The 22,092-nt window shown below is 44.3% G+C and overlaps 1 protein-coding gene across 8 annotated transcripts; it reads right to left on the reverse strand.

The window, feature by feature from the left end:
• Nucleotides 1-514: 514 nt before the first annotated feature.
• Nucleotides 515-21,388, reverse strand: terb1 (telomere repeat binding bouquet formation protein 1). Of its 8 annotated transcripts, none has more exons than XM_023790867.2 (23): nt 20,980-21,388; nt 20,555-20,663; nt 20,381-20,441; nt 19,435-19,542; nt 17,759-17,887; nt 16,906-17,034; nt 16,528-16,588; nt 16,328-16,443; nt 15,052-15,180; nt 12,873-13,025; nt 12,559-12,690; nt 10,920-11,045; nt 10,354-10,529; nt 9,549-9,908; nt 8,860-9,161; nt 7,880-7,926; nt 7,698-7,796; nt 6,827-6,997; nt 5,681-5,749; nt 4,699-4,740; nt 1,466-1,539; nt 1,086-1,265; nt 515-772 (listed from the first exon to the last, which is right to left on the reverse strand). In XM_023790867.2, the coding sequence occupies exons 3-23, from the start codon at nt 20,412-20,414 to the stop codon at nt 734-736; spliced, it is 2,676 nt and encodes an 891-aa protein (XP_023646635.2). In that variant the 5' UTR covers nt 20,415-20,441; nt 20,555-20,663; nt 20,980-21,388; the 3' UTR covers nt 515-733. The 8 variants fall into 8 exon arrangements, with proteins under 8 accessions (XP_023646635.2, XP_023646631.2, XP_023646632.2 ...); XM_023790863.2 differs by having other exon boundaries at nt 19,435-19,545; nt 20,980-21,387; XM_023790864.2 differs by having other exon boundaries at nt 19,435-19,545; nt 20,909-21,387.
• Nucleotides 21,389-22,092: the final 704 nt, after the last annotated feature.

Raw genomic sequence — 22,092 nt, forward strand, 5'->3', positions numbered from 1 at the left:
CAGTTACCCATAACAATACCCATACATTGGCCTGAAGGACTGACTGATACACAAGAGCTTGAATCCCTTCAAAAAGAGAAAGGTGGTATCTAAACCAAGAGAATATCTACATCCCTGTGCTTGCCTGTGTATCAAGCTTCTCTGGACACAGAGCCATAAATATTACTGGAGGGTTTACAGGGGAGGGGACAGCGATGTAGATTTATGAGAGAAGAACGTTCCACTCAGCCCCCCCCCACAAGGACTCAGGAAGAACTACTCTAGTCTTCAAGGGCTTGGACAAGCACGGTAAATATTACGATTATTGCCGTTGCATTTCACACGCTAGTTATTGAAATCACTCCGGTCCAAATGACGTAACCTTCTGGGGGAATGAGTGACAAATGAATCAGCAGTAAGCACTGATGACGCACCAGGAACCAAATATGCAAGAGTTAGGGACAGTGAAACACTGCTTGACACCCATCATCCGACATAAAGCCTATTAAGTAAGTAAGCAGTGTCTGACAACTGATGCATTTGTGTAGCTGTTGAACCGAAGAACAACCTTTTTCACGTTTATTTTTGAACAAGTGGTCACTGAACTTCAAACACAACCATCTTAAATGCAATTTTTGCAGTATGTTACTCTTAATAGTCAAAAAATTAGGTTTGCCTTGAACATATTTGAGAGAAAAAAAACTACTGAATAATTACACATTCAACTGCAGTTATTAAAGCTTTGGTTCTAGTCTTAGTTACGTGAGGTGTCCACAGCCAGCTGTTGAGCATTCTGAAAAAGATCAAAGAACAATCAGTGTTACGCTACCTATAAAACTTAATTTAAAGACATCCCAAGCAGTAACAAAAGCCAGCATATTTAGCCACTTGGTCATATTTAGAAAAGCTTCATGTTAATCCTATCTGACATGCTTTATGAATTTTTGGTGAGGGAATCATGAAAAAATTATGAAAGGCTCCAGTGATTATGTAATCAATGGCCCTAGTTAAAACTAAATATTAATTTTTAATCAGCCTTTCCTTGTGTTAAAACTTACTTTGAAACAACAACAAAAAATAGAAAGGGACACAGATGGGAATCTTGCCTGCAAGCGACGGTATTTTTTTGCCAAATCCACGTTGGTTCTCCCATTCTGGAAGGGGTAGGACCACAGTATGGAGTTCCAAGAGGGTCCTAGCCTCCTCACTCCATCCATTAGGTACTGGACTTCCTCCTCCGTGAAGTCCTTCCTCTCTCTACGTTGAGGACACTCAGCACTTGGGACCTTGAAGATAGCAGAGTCACGCTTGATTTAAGGTGCCCTCATCAGTGTGGCTGCGACACTACAGCACCATGTCCTGTTTCACACTTACGTTTATTTTATTGGCAAAGCAGCACAGGTGGCCCATACATTTCACATGATTATTTTATAACTCTATTACGTGCAGTTAAAGTTGCTTTCTTTCTTAAACAAGATATATTTACCCGGTATGTGTTCCCAGACTCTCGCTCCAAGTCTTTCTTGGCGGATGACAAGTGCTCCTGGTTTACCCGCTTATCTGCATCAAAAAAGAAGTGTACACCGTGACAACCAAACGAAAAAAAAAAACCCATCTATATTAAAGACGCCTCTCCTCCCATCCCCCTCCCCCCACCCCCAAGCCAAGCCCTGGGCTAATGGGTATCAGCTGGCTACAAGCCAATTGGATCATTCATTATTTATGCAGAGGGGTCAGGCTATTGGCTAGAGATACAGTTGAGATTTTGTTGCCGTCACCCTAATGGCTTTTTTGTAACAAAGAAATTCCCCCCCCCATTCGCATTCATCCAAGCTAAACAGATATTCCCATACCTTCTCAAAAAGCCAACAGACACCCAGGGAAAGTGAATTGTAAGTAATATTTTCAGTAATGAAGCCGTTCGTCGCTTTTTTTTTACTATAAACTGCTATCTGGCCACATTTGCCGGAGAATCTCCCCCTCTGAGAATCGTGGCCGGCTCGCTAGGCGATTCAGCGCCGACAATGAGCAAAGACTACGGGTGCCAATTAGGGAGCAAAGGCAGTTAAGATCCATATTGATTTCTGGGTTAGTTTAATAGCCACACGCGGCCTGTGGCTTTCCTCTACATAATGCATTTATTGTCGGAACCTGTGGTGCAGAGCTGTGCGCGCTCTCAAAGGACAGCACCCCCGTGAGAGTGCCGAGGCGGGCTCTCAGCATGCCGACAGCGGCCCTCTGGAAGGGCACCCGACCCCCACCTCCCCAGCCATCAGAGGGAGCAGAGGGAGAAAAACTGAATTTAACAGACAGTCAATCATTCCGGGCCATTATTTAAAGTCAGGGAGACGGTAAAGGACCCATAGGATCTTCCATCTTTTCAGAGCACATAAACAGGTTCGAGAGTGAGGAGCTTTGTTAACTGCATTATATATTTTGTTTTTAAGAACATGGTGTAATGAATCTGGACCACCGGCTCCATTTACTGGTTCCATGAGGCATGGCTGAGACGAATGACCACAGCAAATTCATAGGTTAAATACAGAGACGATTCACGGAAGTCCTCTCTTGCTACTCGCATTACTTACTACAGCTACAACGGCTGCCTGGAGACATAAATCTGGTCAATTGTGCAAATACCCCAGGTGTGTTTGACTGATAGGCATAGATTCAATATATGAATTACAACTATGGAGACCTGACCTGAAAAAAAAAAGCCTGCCAAGAAAAATCAATGTCATGAAAGGTTGCAATATGCTATCCTTATAACGAAGCAACATATACAGACAATTACCCTGAAGAAACCACATATGCAATAAATTAACATTTAACTTAAGATTATACACCTATACATTATACACCAACCCTTTCACATTCATGGTTTCAGTCATTCGTGAGCTGGCCATGATCAATAAAAGAAATATTTTTGGAGCTGGTCAAAAGATCACAGAAATATGCAACCAAAAACATTACTGAAAATGATTTGGAACACTTAAAATCATATCATATATAAATATTAATAATACATAATACTTGTTAGTGTAAGTGCGTACTATAACTTTCATATTTAAGTCCTGGCTTGGGTACACAGGGCATCTTTAATTGTCTCGGCAAACAGCCTCCCTGACGTGTTAGCTGTCTTTGTGCCCATTGCATCTCTCTCGGGAACTTGTAAACGTTTCATTGCCGTTAATTTTACATTTTTAATAATGAGTCCAAACTGTATTGCTCACAGTGCATACAGCAGTAACTTTGTACATACAGGGGCATAATTTAGATGGTTAGTGTATTATATAAAAAGGACGACAGGAAATGATAAAGTAATCCGAGATGTAAAGTGTACAGTACAGTACTATTTATTTAGGAATTAGCAATAAATGGACTTTTTATATTATCGTTCAGGCTAGCTGACTGTTATAGGTTGAGGTTAGCAGGGCTCAAGATTGTTCGCAAATTTTCACATTTTTGGGGATCTTCTGCCCCTAATCCATGCGAATGTGAAGGGGTTACTCTATTAACATATCATAAAGAATTACTGTGTAAAGTAGAGCAGTATACGTCTGTTCAAAGACAAAGTGTGCAAAAAATACAATGACAATTACAACAGCAGCACTATTCGAAACAATTTAAAACACCCTACATTACAGGGGAAGTCATTCAGGCTAATGTAAAAGCACCCATTCCAATAAGTGAAAAAAAGATTAACCCTTGTCTCTGGTATTTTAAGTCCAGGAGAAGCCAATTGTCCACCTCAAGTGCACATTCGATGACCTTGCATATTCAGAATGCGGTGGCGACGGCTGAATCACAGGCTGCGTCACTTAAGGCTGCTGTGCTGGGGGGGGGGGGGGGGCTGTCATAGTGAATTATTTATACATGAAGGCAATGGCGGTGGGTCACTGCAGCCACATAACAAGCAAGAAAAAGCTTGAGGGCAGAGAGATGAGGGCAAGGAGGAGAACAGAGGGTGTTGAGATTGGGGATGGCAACTCAATGCTAAAAAATTATGAAAAATTTGTTAAAAGGTGCAAGAAGAAAGAACTAAGGATGGAATCAGGAGGACCACCCTCTGTCCTCCACAGACTGGGGAGTGAGTATCGTTCACAGGTGGCTAGAACACTACCCCCAGGTACGTCTAGCCACAGCATATGCCAGCAAATGGACTGGAGAACAGTACGGCCATTCACACAACGCAGAGCACAGAACCCGCCCACTACACTGTGGCTATGACACTCAAGGGGGGATTCTTTACTTTACTACCATAAATAAAGGCTTTTGTTTCCCAGGTGTATTTAGCTGTATTTGCTCATGTACGGACACAAAAAGTGAAACGAGGTAAGAGATATGACAAGTATTTACAGACATTCTTCTGATCCATCTTGCTTATCTTTCCCTGCATCGCGACCCCCTGTAGCAAGTCAAATCAAAGGGCTGTTTGTTTAGCGACCGGACCTGACGGGGAGCACAGCTGCAGCAAAAATACCTACCCGTTCCGAAGGCCCACATTCCCACAGTTCAGATGGACAGATTCTGTCATACTGAAGACATGATAAGTAGCTAACGGCTATAGCATGCAACAGAAACAAATACTAGCACCTTTGTTACACATGAGATGAACTCATTCACCCTGAACCATTGCATTATTAGGCCCAAAGGTATGAGCTCTCAAATCAAGTCATACAGGAAGTCATACAGGACAGAGAATGAAGCAATAGTTACCTTGAGTATTCTGAGGTTCCTTAAGAGGAGTCAGAGATATACCTGCAAGAAAAAGAAGTCCGTATGATAATTTAGAGGAGAAACAAGTTTTCCACTAGTGTGCCAAACAATCAGGCTCAAGTCATTTGACATACCATATCAAAATTCCTCATACACATACACTTGGCGAGAATGAAACAGATTCTGATTCTGATCTTGTTTTTATCACTACAACAAGGAACCTGGACCAAGGTGTTTATTGAAAAGTGCAGATGAAGGAGAGCAAGAAATATAAAAGGAAATAAATGTAAGCTTTGTCTTTCCATGTCAATATCGGAGTATGTTCTCAATTTCCATCTTTAGCAGCTACTTGAAAGGCCAGGACATGTGTGTGAGAACAGTTTGCATGTTCTCCTCATGCTACACACGTTTCTTCCAGGGACTCCAGTTTCCTCAACTTAAGTTAACTGAAATCTATGAAATGCTTGTAATGTGTGATTATGTGCGTGACTGTTTGCGTGTATCTGTGCCTGCGATGGACTGACATCCTGTACTGGATGCTCCCCCAGGGCTTCGTAGTAGATACAGACAATCATTAAAGTAACAGAAATGAAGTTCCTAAAACAACAGAATAAGGTGAAATGGACATTGACAATTCCTATACATAAATTAAATACATAAACCTTAAATATAAATGGGAACAGCCTAATTAATCGATGTATATACAATAATATGTACGCTAATCAATACAAGGACTTAGCGATTCACCAGATTTCAAAACAAAGGAAGAGAAACAGAATAATTTTCAGGATTAGTAACTATTACACATTATTTAGTACAGGATAAATAACTTCTCAGTTTTTCAATAAAAAAAAAAAAGACAAAGCATTTTTCAGCATTTTTGAACCACTTATACAGTGGGCCCAAAACCATCATGGTTCTTTCTGGGCAGGTATGTACAGCACGATAAGCCGAGGCTTTCAAGGCGGACGATGGCCATTACATGGCATATCTGTGCTCCTCCAAGGTGTCCTTGGAGAACCCCAGTTGTTCAACGGTGTCAGATTTGGACCTGTAAGAGTGGAGAGAAAACGGTCAGTATTACGCGTGGGCAGAAGAGCATATGTCCCACGAAACATGTTTTTCAACGTCGAGTTTGTGTCGAGGCTCTTCCCCAGTTGCACACAGTTCTGCTGGCTCAGGCAGTGCGGGAAGTGGGGGCTGGCAGCCGAGGCTGTCGCATGTCCTCCCCACGCAATGCCCACACAGCCATATCCATGGCGACAATGGCGTGGGTGCAGTTCCGGTTTTGGCACATTTTGGCATTGTACATCTGTGGTTGGGCCAAATGCCTCTCAGACCTAAAGGTAGGCGACTTATTCCACTTTTTATAAAGGTAGGATTCTGCACTATTGTAAAGGCTCACCATAATCGGACTAAGATTCCTATAAGAATGTCTGAAATTGTTTTTAAAATAAGTCCTCATAAGAGTTAGACCCAAACAAGTCGAAATTCCCCCAGTCTGTTTCCTCAAGATGCATTTAAACCACTCTACAACAGATTTCTACCGTGAGTTTACCATATGAACCCTCTCCCCGATCTCATCCACACACACACACACACACACACACACTCATATCAGAGGTGCTGGTAAGCTGCCTGATATGCTTTGGCTGGCAGTGCTGGCAGCAGGCTAATAGCTAATAAGATATTTCAAGGTCAGAGGGAATTTCCACAACATTACAAGAAAGACAACATTTATCCGGCATTTAAAGGCAGAAGCAAATACATTCAGCCAACAACAGTGTTCCGTATTTCAGGCTATACTCAAGCTTTGCATATATTGTAACAAAAATGTTAGCATCTTTGAGGTAGCATGCTAACTCCCCTGATGGGACTGTAAGCCTGCAGAGGAGGAGAATGTGATGACTGCCAGCTGACCCTTAACGTCCTTGTTTTAAGCTGCCCTGGGTTAATGTGCTAACAAAGATTAGTATATTGGTCTGTACCATTCGTGACAAGAGGCAGAGCAAGAGCAAGGCAGAAAGGGATGGTCAGCACGGACACCGAAGGGTCTCCGCGAGGAGATCCGGCGACACGGACACAGCAGGGTCTCCGCGAGGAGATCGGCAGCCCCGGAGCTCCTTACGTGCGGGGTGCCTGAAAGCACCAGGCTTTTTCCTGACTAACTCCCTGATAGCCCTTTTGAAGCGGCCCTCAGCCTCCAGCAGGACCATATGCCTGTCACACTTGTGCTGGCAATCGCGGAGGATCTGCGGGATGTTCCTACTGTTCGCCAGAGAGAAGCTCACTGCACAGCCTGATGGGAAATAAGCAGAGAGGCCTGCCACATCTTCTAACGGCACACATTTACATAGGCATGTACAACATCCCTGAGCGGAAAAAAAACCCCGTGTATCACGTCTGACAGCAGGTTTATAAATCTGCTCCCAACAGCCATATATTACAACACAAACTACAATATTTTAACAGGAACTATGAGGGACTTTGGCTTATGGCTACACACTAATGTTTTTTAACTTCAAATCTTTGCCTGAGTAGAAATCAAACAAGAGCTAACAGGAGACACCCAGGCTGTTCTGCCAGGACGTGCTGACGCTTGGTTAGCCCCCCCCCCCCCCTCCTACTTAGGGGGGCTGCATATGTGCCCAGGAGGCATCTCATCAAACAGGAAGTCCCTCTGTGAAGTTCCCTTCAGTGAGCCTGGCTATTCTACAAGGGGATTCTGGTGGCATCCATTGAGTCTCCCTCAAGAGAGGATGCCTCTATTAAATTTTGCAAGGATTTGTTCCTCTGTCCCCAACTCTCAAGCTGGTCTAACAATGTAAGCATGCATAGTGCAATAGTAACATGTTTTATAACTATGTCATTTAAGGAAAACTGATGCAAATTATGTAGCTTGGTGGGTGGCTCTGTTGCCTCAAACCTGTAGGGCTGGGGGTTTGAATCTCACCTCTGCTCTGTGTGTTTGCAGTTTGCATTTCGCTTCTGTGACTAACCTGAGCAGCGATAGGAGACCTGCTGGTTCAGTTTGGCTGGAGTTTTTAGTATCATGCTGATTTTGTCATCAAGCGTCTCAGAGCACAAAGACGTGTGATCTGGGAAATGCCTTTAATTAGTGACATGCTCACAAATGCAACTCATGCATTCTTTTAGAATGTCACAAAGAGGATTACTATACCTTGGATGTGTGGTTTACTCTGGATTTCCTTGACGGGACCTGCTTGGCTGAAAAACAACAGCAATTAAGCCAGAAATGCCTGGACATTTTTCCATGCAGACGCACCACTTACAAATGTTACCCCCTAAGAGGCAGTTAAATGAAGAGCAGAGTGTGTTGCAATAGCAGCACACAAGGGAAGGGGCACGTGGTGAGTGGTAAGCTGCTGCCCAATCGAGGCCTCAGAAGGGCAGAGTGCAGGATGGCTGCTCGGCGCTGGCATTTGGCAGCATGCATGGCCGCGTTCCCCTTTGCTCTGATGCCCATAACCCCATGGAAAAAAGGCGGGACTGGGCACCCAAAGGCGGCACACCTGCCATCTGCAAACAGGATCAGCAGCTTCCACAGCCACAATTCAGCCTGGATGGGGGCAACTGTACTTGGCAGCACCTACAATTATACTCCACCTGACTGTATACTATGTTTTGCAGGGGGGAGTGGGGGGGGGGGAGATGAACAGAAGCCCATATAATCTGTCATCTTGGAGGTCAGATTTAGAGGTCATTCCTCAGAGCCTCACATTTCCACAGGACGGGAAAGCACATCATTCCCAAGCCTGGGACAACATTACTTCAACTGGGCCCCCAAGACACACAACCCCTCACACATGGGGCCCCCTGCACAACTGCTCCTTTAAAACTACAGCAAGAGGGCAAACTGTTAAGATTTTGCTCCTGCTGTGTGACTCAGAGCAAGGGCCAGATCTCAGACTAGCTCATAATCCAGGCAGCTGGTCACATCCAAGTGCGGAGCATTAATAAGGGGCCACGTTCTGTCACACCGCTTGTGTCAACAATGCGTAAGACATTCCTTGGTGTTGAGACAACCTTGCTTTTCAGAGCTGAAGAGCATGTGGTCAAGCAGGAAGGAAATAAACTAAGATCACCAGAGCGGTGCTGCTTTATGATGTACTGTGTGACGGCTCTGGTCCATGGGGATACCTCATGGGGCCTTTGAGGGGGGAGACGCCTTCCTCGCGTGGCTCTGCAGACAGAGACTGGGGTTGGCCCTCAGGAACCAGTCTGACCCTACACATGGAGCAGAGAACACCCCCCTGTTCTGTGGAGCCTTGAGTACCAGCAGCTTGGTACCACAGCCCAGAAACAGAACCGACAGGCCGAGGCACCTGCCGAGGGGGTCCGGACCCGGTTCCGGGTCTCTGGCTACTGGTCGGGATCTGCTGCGGGGAGGTGGCTTCACCCTGCTCAGCGGTGCTCTGGAAGATCTGCCTCCTCACCCGACTCTAGACAGACAGCCCCACAGGTGACATTAGCACACATGGAACGAACGTAGCTCCTATTTAGGATAATTAACATCAGAATCAATGGCAAAAATTATGAAGATTGGCCGGAAGGGACAAGAGCTGTTGCAAACAGGCGTCAGAGTAAACTGAGACAAACACCCAGAATGGAATCCTGCCCTCCCACATTTCATTTCTGATAAACAGCTAATACAGGTTCTGACTGCTATGGCTTACATGATGATCAATCTGAGCTATATCTCAGAGGCTGCCAAACGGCAGGGAGCAAAAGGATGTGTGAAATGTGACGTGGCTGTAGGCGCGGAGGAGGCCTTGGACCCGTGTTCCGCTGTGTCCGACGTGGTGAGAGTAAGCGGCACGTTGGCTTACCGTCTGAACCTCATCCTGATCCCTGGTTTCTGAACAGCTTATATCCTTGGGGTTCCCGGCTCCCCCATCGTTCCTGCTTCCTGTACCCTTCTGTGGGATGGCAATGGGCCTGATCGGAGTCAGCTCCCCTCTCTCAAACAGACCTTCTAGACTCTCAGTAGATTTCCTCCTGGTCCCATCCGTCCGTGCTTGCGCTTTCCGGTATGGGGTGCTCTCATAGAATTTGACGGGGGAAGGCACAGGGTAAGATCGGTGCCGCTTTCTTGTGCCTGTCTCTACACTCCACTGTGGCGGGGCATGCCATTTAAATGTGGAATTTCCAGGGCCCCGTTCCCCGTCAACAGCACCGTCCCAGAGGACCTGCCCAGGGTGACAGAAAGCCCACGTCTTATCCTGCAGATTCTAAAATTAGGATTCACGGCCCGACGTTCTCTGTTTCTTGCCAAGCTGTGTTACCTGCATGCCTTATTACACGGGCGAGAAAACTTTAAACCGTGGTACAGCCACACAACACTAACACACATGTCAAAAAAAGATTTGCACTGCGGGAATTTTTTTGTGGAACTCTGTGAATGATTGAACGGAATTCATACGTCGAGTAGAAAACTACGAAGGGAAGCTTTGTGGAGGAAAAACAAACAGAACGGCGACTTTCAAAGGTTAAACCGTAACATGGCCTAGAGGGAAACAGCCATGTGACGCGATGCCTCTAATCTACACGTCACCTTGTGGCAGTGCCCCCATAGCTTGGTAAGCGTTAACGCCCTGATAGCCATTTAAACCCCCCCTGCTCTGGGAGCCTCACCCCAGCCAGCCCTCTCTCTAGCCGCTTGATCCTTTGCAGCATTTCTTGTGCCGACCTCTGGTAACTTTCCAGGTCGCAGACTGACGAGACGTTCCGCTGGAGGTCGTCGGGGTCACCGAGGTCACGGGGGTCAGCCTGTGAGGGGCTGTTCCTGCCGCCCGCGCATAAGGCCTTGGCTTGTAAGGGAAAAACAGTCACTAATCAGTCTGTGAGATAACAGCGTATCTCGCCTTGGCCTAGGCAGTGATCGCCCTGCAGGCGCCAAGCAATGCTATACGGAGCTTGTTTAACAGCCGTTCCTGTGCTCGATGAGAAGGATTTTTCAGGTGTCAGTGTGTGTTCTGTGCCAGGACGCATACTAGAGCAGCCCTCAGCTGAGGCACAAAGGGGCAGACAGAAAATATATAATGCCCTAAACCTAAGAGCCCGTCTGTGACTGTAACAGCACAGTCAGAGCACCTAAGGTGTGTTTAGAACCTTCCTGATCCTAACAGTCACAGGGACAGCAGCACAACATGCTGAACACAGACAGAGACCGGCACAGATAATCGCGCCACCTCACTCACTCATCAGTCTGCAGGTCTGTAGCACGAAGGTGGCGCCCTTCTTCAGCTCCTCGTCCTGGGACTCAGCCAGCAGCTTTATCAGGTGGGACAGCCCTCCGCTCTGCACGAACTGGTACTGGTGGGCCTCTGCGTCGGAGAGATGACAGGTCGTTGTGGAAAACGCACTGAACTATGGGAAGGAGCAGCGCACGGAGGGAGAGATGCTGTGCAGCGCAAAGCGCAGAGAGAGTGTGGCAAACAAACCCTCAGCCAGTCAGATCGAGACTAACTGCAGTTTATTTTTCATTAACTAATAGGCACCCTATTTACAATAAGGCTCCCTTTTGCCACTTCTAAATGGTAGTAACTCATTAATTACAAAAAAAAGCTGTTTATAATTTGTTTATAATTGTCTATTAATGATTTACAAAGTGTTACAACCTATTTAATAACCTGATTATAAACCATCCATAAACCCTTTATAAGGGTAGCCTTACTGTAAAGTGGTACCAACTTATGTTAATACATTTTCTTTCAATATCCCCAGCCAGTCATACAAAATTACTAGTGATGGCATTCAGTGTTGTTACTCTGCTGGACACCTTGGCTGATACATTAAAACTTCTTTAAAAGTTCTTGTACAAAGAGCTAACAGTACATAAGATAAACATAAAGGAATGTAACTTAATAAAAGAAACAACAAAGACTTCATTATATTTTTTCATAGGTGTGACGAATGCGAATTCAGTATTCAATGCAATGAAATCAACAGTGAGACACACCCTTTAAATGAGAAAAATTATTAGAATATTCTCCCTAGAGGGATACGTTAAGGGAGATTATTATAATTGACAGTAATATCCATCCGTCCATCTTCCATAATTACTAATTCATTACAGCGTCACAGTGAGCCTGCAGCCTATCCCCAGAAACTAATGACAGAGGACTACCTTGAACAGGACACCGGTCCAGCACAGGGCACACGCACAATCACACACAAAGGGCCATTCAGAGAGACCAAATGTCGCATGTTTTTAGACTGGAGGCAGAAGTACCTGGAAATACCCCACACAAGCACGAGGAGAACAGGCAAACCCTACCAAGCCTACCCTAAAAATGTGAGGCCGCAGTGCTAGCCACTGACCCAGCATGCCACCTCCCATTAATGACCCATTAACGACGGGAAAACCTCATTTTTAACCTTCTGACATATTCTATTGTGATATAATAGTGATGTTCCGCAATAAAGTTATTTTCCTGTAAAAGAACAATACTTTCTCTAGGGCTCTATGTATTTACAATACTGAAAACTCTGCTTCACATTTCGTGATTCTACAGAAAGGGACAAAGACGGTTACATGTCATGTTTTATTACAGTTCTCTCATTTTGTTTTTATGGATGAGCTGGTAGGAGGAGCAGCGAAGACGCATCTAGGCTGCAGTGAAAAAACATTACAGGCCTGCGTTTTCAGCAACACGCGGCGTATAAGGAGCTTCAAAGCGGTTTTTAAGTCGCTCCTGCTATCCATCCCCTGGGCGAAAGAGTGACATAGAGAACGGTTAAGTACAGGGGGGAGCCTAAGGCGGATCTTCAGATAAATGCCATGGGTTAAATAAATAAAGAGATGCAGATGATGCAAGCGGCGGAGAGAGCACCTACCACTGGCCTGGGTGCAGTGGCCCAGCGTGAGGATGATGCAGAGTTGGTCTGCGGGATGCAGGCTGGGGCAGGACAGTAGGGTCAGGAACTGAGGGACAAGCCGCTGCTGAGCCAAGGCGGAGGCCAGAAGTGCTGAGGATCGAGACGCCGGTCACTCGCGACTGAGCTGTAAGGGCCGAAGCCCCTTCTGCCCCCAACTCTGCTATAACCCTCTCGTCAGCGGTGCTACGCTAATCAGATACAGGACTGCTGCTGGCGAGATGTCGCCCCGACGTGACCCCCGTGCCAGCCCACCCGCCCGAACGCTCGCTCACCGCTCTCGCTGATGCAGGCGCACAGCGCCCTCGTCATGGCGACGGCTGTTTCACGGGCTGAGGGGTTTCTCCTGGACTCGGGCACTAGCTGTAGCAAACACCGGGCCAACGCATCCAGCCCCCCCACAGAGGCGAAGCAGACCTGGGCACAGGCTTCAGAGAAGAGGGAGCAGAGAATATGGGAGGGAGAGACTATAATATGCACACAACACACAGAGTCGGCAAGGTCCCACTTTCACTGTCGCCTTTTCAAGAGTGTAACTATTTTTAGTTTTAATTATGGTGGTGGGGTGGGCGGGGGGGGCAGCTTTCCACTAAGCTGACACGTGAGGTCACATTTACAAATGCTAAACAACTTCAATACTATTAGAGAATTCAAATCCAGTAACATGGAAAATCAAACCTAAAAGAAATCATGCGGGTGCCTTCATTACAATAACACGCTTGCTCATCTAAAAAGCTAGAGAGATATTTCAGTTCAAGCACATGTATATCAGCTCAATGTAATTAAGGAGCTAGACAACGTACGAACCAGGAGCCTTCAAAAGGCAATGAATCAGTGGACTCTTACACATTTTAATTAAAGCACGTCAAACTGGATTTCTGTTTTATCAGCTTGTAATGAAGTCAAATGTTAAAGAGAAGCATCAGGGACACAGGGGGATTCCTGATAGGGTGAATCGATGCCTGTTAGAATCCCTGACACCAAACGATAAAACTAGTGCTTGTTATCTTTTGTAAACAGCACTTATTCCACTGAAATACATGCAACAGTGTTAACATCCTTCCGAAGATTCACAGTAAAACACTCTTTGCTTAACTGTCCTATATGGCATGTGCACAGGTACAGGGTTAGAGTGTACTACCATACTACCAGCCCACAGAAAATGGCGCTGCATTTCGGAATAGGTTACAAGCGACTGAAAAACACTGGACAACTGCTGTAGGATTAAACCAGCAAGCTATAGGCATAGAACAGTGTTTTATATAGCTCTGGCTTGAGTACAAAAACAGCAGGATTCCACCACTTTCTATCCATAAGAAACTGGCAAAACAGACAAAATCTGACCAAAAAAATGAGGATTTGATAGGTCTTCATAATGCAAAATTTGAGGGGGGATTTCATTTTAAATTGAATTAATTCCTAGTTCTGTTTTCTCAAAGACTTGGTAGCAAATGACTGACATGAGCGTATAGTACCCTCTGAAACGTTTTGGTTGATTTACCACTGCACTCACTCACAGTTCCCCATCAGCTCTATTAACTGATAAAGGCCACTCAATAATTCATGCTGCCTTTACAGTCAGCCTCAGCTGGCCCTACGGCCCCCTGCTGGCTGCATCGGGCACCTGACTGGTCTCCAGCACAGTTGTACAGCTACCACTAGCTTCGTCACCTGCTTCCTCTCTGGTGCATCTCACCAAATCCAGTGATTATCACACAATCCATGGACAGTGTGCTTCCAGCCGTGGATATTCGGCACTAATGAGGAGGAAAGTCCAGATGGACGAGCATACAATTTACAAAGCGGAACCATGAACCAATATCTAAAAATTCATCCAGCCATCTCTTTGTCTGCCATAACTGTTTTTCCATTGCAAGATACACCCTGGATGGAACACCAGTGTAATCTCCAGGCACTCACAGACATTATGAATATTACAGATACAAACCCACCTACATCCAACAGCACGTCTTTACCTGTAGCGTTGGGCATTTCAGGTCCAGAAGCTACAAATCCAGTACAAGATTTTGATTCTACTAACCAGTTGAGTACTCTGTGACTGTGACTCTTTATGTTCAGCTGGTTGGTAGAAACAAAATCTTGGTCTGGATTTGTAGCTTCTGGACTGGAAATGCCCAACACTGTTTGCCCGTGGAAGGAGACAACAAGATGGAGAGACAAATTCAAAGTCCACATGCAGAGCGGATATGAAATCAGGCCCACGGTGCAGGAGCCGTCAGACCAGTATGTGCAGAGCCACTCTGCTGTCCTTATACAAAACTGGCACAAAAAGGTGTAATATAGCGTCCCTAAAAAACAGACCTAAGCACACTGAAGGGACCTCTCCTGAAAGCACTTTTAGTATGACCCCTGCTGTGATCTTTTACATAAAGAGGGCCTTCTCGCTTACTCGTGTGTACCATGCATGCACCTGCACACGTGTGGCCTACTCACAGTTGTTGGCAACAATCATGGCTATGAGGGAGCATATGGGCTGCGCCATCTCCTTCCTCGGTTGGGTGAACTCCTGCAGCCACATTTTAACCGCTGGAAAGGTGGAAGTGCACAGCTGTTGGTTCTCTTCTGCCGTGTATAACAGGAAAAAAATACTCGATTAATATGGCAACGGGTCCATCCTCAAGGATTCTAGCCATTCCAGCTACAAACTGTTTTCACTTCTATTGCACGCTCAAACACTTTTTTGCTCTTTTACTATTTTTACCGGTATTTACTTTTATTTACTTACTTTACTATAAGGAGCTTTCAGGGAAACTCATTGCTTATATCTACTGCTGCATGTTGTGTATGAATGTCATATATGAACTTTGATTTGAATTAACCTGAGCAGCCCTGAGTCAAAAATCAGACAATCTGTGAGCATTAAGGAGTGTTTCTGAAGCATCTTTGGAAGAAAGAAAAAGAAAAGAAAAGACGCTGCATGAATCAGTGAGCCTGTACATCGAGTGCATTCCATCTGTCAGCCCAGATTTCTATCGCCACAGCATACTGACTGACAGGAAAACATGCGCTGCAAACACATCTGGGCGAGTCTCACACCCTGCGGCTCCACCCCACTAAATGTGGCTGTTTTAGCCTATTGGACCCAGCACTGAAGAACACACCTTTAAGTCTCTTATATGACCGAGAGGCTGCAAGACTAAGGAGCATGTGATTTGGGGCCTGTTTGGACAGAACATCATGTTCGGTCATGTGCGTTTGCAACGGACCTGCAGTATTATTTTGTCTCTTCTTGTCATGCTTAATTTATCATTATAAAGTCCTCCTTAAGGCAGGTTGCAAGGCATTCTGATTTCCATGCAGCTTCAGCTCTTAATTGGACTTACATAATTATATAATTAAACGCATATTTAGTCACAGTGACAACACCAGGTGTCTCAATGGGCCTTGTAATTCAGATTCGAAGTATTATATTTTTACATTTTATTTATTTAGCAGAAGTTTTGATCCAAAGCAACACACATCTTTGAGTACACAAGGGCAGGTGATCCCTGGATCAATTGGGGGTTAAGGGCCTTGCTCAGGGTACAACAGCAAAATCCAGGGATTGGCCCAGGGATTTGACCCAGCAATCTTCTGATCACAGGCACAGAATCCTAACCCACTGAGCCACACACTGCCCCAAAACCGTCACGCACCCCTCATCAAAGCACGGTTGACTGTGTAAGGTGCAGTCAAAATTGAGCCATGAGAAGTAGGCTGTGTGCCCTACCATTCTGTGGGTTGTTGACACAGCTGCAGAGGGCACCTGACACCGCTGCCCACAGCTGGTACAGCTCTGTGGCACTCGCTGCCCCCACGATGCCGTCTCCAACAGGAAAGCTCGTGCTTCATAAAGACAGGAGAGCCACTGAGTGGGACTTCTTCAGACCACCACACCCGCCACGGAAGAGGGACGGAGATGCCCATTACCTGAAGATCTTCAGGAGGGCGTCGATGCAGCCTGTGGCCTTTGCGAGCATCTGGCCTGCTCCTGCAAACCAGAGGAGACCCGCGTCAGTTGCCAAGAGCAGACGGACCAAGGACATGCAACCGGGCGGGACTGGAACAGTGCAGGCTGGTGCCAGCCCCTTTGGCTAGATACGCAACTGTATGGTAAATCTGACCTCTACAGAAGTCGGTCAAGGGCAGCCGAGACTCACTGAGAGCCCAAGACAGCCGTCACCAGCCTGCTAGCAGGGGAGAGGAATGATTCCTGCTTTGGCTCAATCTTTAGAGTTACCAAAAAAAAACAACAACCATGGAAAACAGCCACAAAAAATAAATACCCATTGTAGAACACATCCTTACTGCTTTTGGTGACCAGCACTGAAACTAGATACACAACTGTCCTTTTCAGGCTCTGTGGGAAGTCCTGCACAAGCGAACGGGTCAAGTCTGAGAAAATGCCAGCAACGCACAGATCCTGCTGGCAGAACACTGCAAAGGAAGCATTAATACTCTTTAGTTATCACAGCACATCGAAAAGTGACACTCAGGGGCAGGATATCGTTTAAGACCTTGGCAGCATAGCCAGTCTACTGTTTGCTGCGTTTCAGAGTAAGAATCACTGAAATGTAGAAAAGACTTAACAACCCATGGTCTGGGAAGTATATTTCTAAAAGCATGGGATTTTCGGCCACATTGTCAACAGAGAAATATACGACAGAGTGAAAGAGAAACTGAAAATATAAATGCATGGGCGCATAGCTTGAATGAAATCGCTTAAGTATTTACAATGACCCACACAAAATACTCCCAAAACAATCCCAGCACAAGCATTCATGTTGTCAAAGAAGTGAAAAGTGTTTATAGTATGCTTTATAGTATGCTTTATAGTATGCTGTATAGTATGCTGTATAGTATGCTGTATAGTATGCTTTATAGTATGCTGTATAGTATGCTGTATAGTATGCTTTATAGTATGCTGTATAGTATGCTGTATAGTATGCTTTATAGTATGCTTTATAGTATGCTTAAAATGATTTCTGTTACAATGTGCCTCAGCAAAACCTAAGGGATGGCGCCATCTATTGTGAGTACTGAGACTTACAACACATGAGAAATTACTATAAGTAAATGCTGCACATTATCATGGTAGGAATATGAACTATATCTAGAAGAAAGAGGCACAAGAACATGCTTAAAAACACGATGCACGCACCGCTGCTCTCTGCCATGGCTCCCAGGGAGAAGATTGCTGCCTCCTGCACCTCCGTGTGTTTGCTGGACTGCGAAAGGTTGTAAACAAACTGAATCCCACCAATATCCCGGAAATAGTTTATAACCTCCTCTAGAAAAGGAAAACGAAAAGACACCTTTCAGTGTGAGCAAGTCCCGTGGTGCATAGGTCAGAGACAAGCAGAGAGCGACAACTTGGCATCTGGAAAAAATGTCACTTGTGGACTGGCAACCCAAACAAGTTTAAAATGTTCACTATATTAGCATTGGGGATTATCATATCTGGCCCAGTACCAGTTTACTGGTGGGGGCCTTCAGCTATATTGGCAGTTTTCAGCACAGCGTGAGGAATGACAAGCATGCCCGGGTTCAAGCTATCAGGTCATGTGAGCAGCCTGGCTACAACCTCTCATTTCTCAGGCAAAAGCGTGTTAATCAACATCACTAACAAGTTGAATGGCAATCAACTTCACAGGCTACATGCAGAAGCTGACATTCTCACTCATTTGGTCTGTATAAATAAACCCATTCCACATTTTTCCATAAAATCCCCATATTAAGTCAGTCTTTCTATCTATTTATATATCTGCCTTTTTAACTAAAAAACATGCTTAGATACAGCAGTTGTGTTCAAATAAATGCATAAAAACAGAACAAAAGGCATTTTTGAGCCCAAAAAGATGGCAAAAATATTGTAAATATATTTCAGCCTACAAAGTCTGCTGTGGAGGGGATTAAAGTTCAGGCAACATACATCGGCTGCAAATGATTTAAGCTAATAAAATTAATTACATAGTTCTATTAAAATCAATGACTATAGCCCAGGTTTTTTCCCTAACCACATGTCCAACAATTTAATATCAGGTTTAAAAAAACAATAAAAAAAAAAATTACTCCTAAACAAAACACAGAGAATATGCACTCCCTGTTATGGAAGGCAAGACACACATCCAGAAGTGAACATTAAGACAAATAAATGACAAAAACCACAAACACATTTCATTTGGCTCAAAATCTTCAATATATTAAGATCACAACCAGAAAACCTCAATGCAGTGCAGAGTTTCACAGGAAATAACTAACGGGAAGATGGTGAAAAAGAGAGCAGATGGGTCATTTGAGAGCACAAGAAGATGTAAATCACTCCTTAGTGCTAGTGAGCAACAATATATATTTAAATGCAAAGCAGATTTTATTAAGGTTTTTTTTCTGTGACACTGAAGACTTGTAACAACATCATTAGGAGCTTGTTTGATAAATTATTGCATTCATTAAACACGTTTTCATACACTGTCCTAATATCAAGCCATTTCTTTTCCCAGCTAATTAAAAGTTATGCTGAATTTTTAAATAAACATATACAACATTAGTATTACTGAACATATAGGTTTAAATCCATAACTTCAAAATGAACACAAATTTTATGTGTCCATATAAACATTTCATTTACTTGACATCTTGTGACTCAAAGGACATTGTTACCATCTACCTAATTCAGTAGGTTAAAATTTGTGATAATTAACACAATTGCAGCAACTGTTTCTATAAAATTAGGAATGGACAATGAACTATGCCAGTAAAAAACTGTAATCTATGTCCAACAGTTAGTATTAGAGGTGAATAAAATCAATTAAGCCATATAAAAAGTGATCGGCTAACCTTTTTGTTGGCAGATGGAATATATGGTGAATAGAGCTTGCTTCTGTAAATCTGGACAGTTCATCTGGTATTTGAGGCAATCAAGCAACAAATTCAGGTCTGTCTTGACTGCTGTAATATAAATTTCATATTTTAATTTGCTCAAAGATAGATATCAGACATCTATAGTTGACTTTCTGGCGATGCACAACCCATCACTGGGCACACAAAGGTCAACTGAGTGATTCCAACTCATCTTTGGATTATGTGAGGAAATTTATGGTAACTTAAACAGTACACACAAACTACAAACAAAGGCCAGGCTAGGAAATGAAGTTGGCAGACCGAGATAGTTCTCACACAATGTTGTACCTTATTAATCCCTTAATGATATCTATTTTATGCTTATTTTAGCACAAAAACTTAAATGGCATTATACACCAAAGTGGGACAGGAGAAGGTAGTCTATAACAAAATCACAGGTTTGGTATTGTCAATTGCGACTTTAACTTCAGGCTGCAGGTAGCATTTTAAATTCCTTTATACCGATTGAAACCATGAAAATAATTAAGAAACTGACGCTATAACACGGAACTGAGCAGTATGGTGGGTTTTTCCTCATAAACATGCTGCCACCTAATTACATTGAAATTGCTATTCTAGGTGTAGGCCTATAGAAATTATTGTTTTGGTTTTTTTTTTTTGCCCATGCATGGTCACGGGTGCTTACTGATTTACGTTTCTATTTGTGATATAAACTTCAGACGCATGTTACTCCTGTCTGTTTGATGATAATAATGTTTAGCTTTCATAGCAAACATGTTAAATCCGTTGTTTTTATTTATATATATATATACAATCTCGGTAGATTAATCACCTGTGAATCGTGCCTGGGAGTTTTTAAAAGATAAATCCTGCGGGTGTCACTGAGATCGCATATAAATAATGAAAATGACGATGATCATACCACAGCTTTTCGGGCCGGTGTCCAATTTGTCCATTTTTCCTCTTCGTCAAGTGTCAGTGAGCTAAGTGGGCAAATAAACGTACCCCGTTAACACAAGAGAGCCACGTTTGTCGTATTCATAACTATATGCATTTGCTGCAGGAATATTAGGTTACACCATTATAATAAACGTACTTTTATTGCTACTCGAGACAAGTGTAGAGCAGTTATGGCCTCCGGGACTGGCCCGGAAAGAAGATGTAGGGGCAGCCCTACTGGGAAGCGGCCTGTACTGGATAAGGGGCTGGAAAATGGATGGTGTTACAAAAAAAACCGGATCGATACCCCGTTATGTTAAAGGGTCACCTGCAGTAAAGATGATTAGTCACCTTCTATACCATTCGATATCTAATACCAAGAGTAGATAAGAGTAAACAAAAAAATAACGGCAGAGTGCCGTTTATTCCGCATTTTTATAGCAGGGAATTTTGCCTGTTTTTAAGAAATTCTAATAAGTTTATGAAACCAAACGACGGAATCTAGCTTCACCTCAGGAATCGAAATGGGGTTAACAGGTCAAGGCTGTCGGGTGACAGTTTATAGACATTTTAACCATTTACCCTGAGCTTTTTCAGTTCGTCGGTCTGTAAACTTGAACCTTCCCGTCATAAAATCCAGTTTTATTGCTATTTGCGCAGCAGATTAACCGAGGGAGAGAAAGCCGGAGCCGGGGTGGCTGTAAGTGCAAGCCGCCGCGTAACGGTCACCTCAGCGCGGCGGGGAGCCGGATAACCAGCAGCCACAGCCCGTACAGGCCCTGGCCGTTCACCGCCGCTACTGTAACTAATCAGTGTTTCACGGTTAGATGTGTGTCTAGCGCAGCGTCCGAGCTTTGGGCCGCTTTTCCGAGCCAGCAGCGCCTTCCGAACCGGCTTCTTCAGTGAGCCGGCAGCCCGTCCATTTCGCGCCTCCCAGAACCATTAAGGGGGGATGATCGATGCTGAAATACCGATTTTTTTTGAGAGCCGATTCTAAAGTTAAAATGTCTATTTTTACCTAGTCATTTAAAATGTTTATATCACCAAGCAGGGCCGCCCATAAAACGAGGACGACTTTCAGGGACCCGCACATAGGTGACTAGGGATCGAAATGGGACATGATACTGGTGTTACTATGTTATCAAACGAAAATCTTCGGTATTGTCCATCCTGTTGGCTCCGCTCCTAAATAATTTATTTACAAGGTATCGTTTAATCAATGTTTCATTCCCAGGGTTGCCAACTCAGGCATATAGTGTGACGCGCCCTCATACTCTCATGCAAATGTATATTATTCCATTCTAAACCTAATATTAGCTACATCAAAAGCGTTGGAACAGTCTGCAAACCCTACAGACTATTTACAAGGTAATAAAACGGTTATATACACATGTAAATGCCTGCGCAGACTTGTCTCGAATTGAAAATCTCACTCCAGCCAGCTGACCAAAGTTGCAACCCTGGATCTAATGAAAACATTTGAGTAATTTAATTTAAAATACCAATCCGTCTTCCAACTTCTTATCGAGTACAGGGTCAGGAGGGGGCTTGAAGTGTATCCCAGGCAGCACTGGGCACACCCTGGAAAGCTATGCCAGGTCACCACAGGGTACACACAGAAAAACACACCATGTGCAATTTGGAGACAGCAATCCACCTAAATGCAATTGGAAACCTATCAAACCCAGGGGGGAT

This window comes from Paramormyrops kingsleyae, chromosome 11 (genome assembly GCF_048594095.1).
Source record: "Paramormyrops kingsleyae isolate MSU_618 chromosome 11, PKINGS_0.4, whole genome shotgun sequence".
In the NCBI taxonomy this organism is placed as follows: Eukaryota; Metazoa; Chordata; class Actinopteri; order Osteoglossiformes; family Mormyridae; genus Paramormyrops; species Paramormyrops kingsleyae.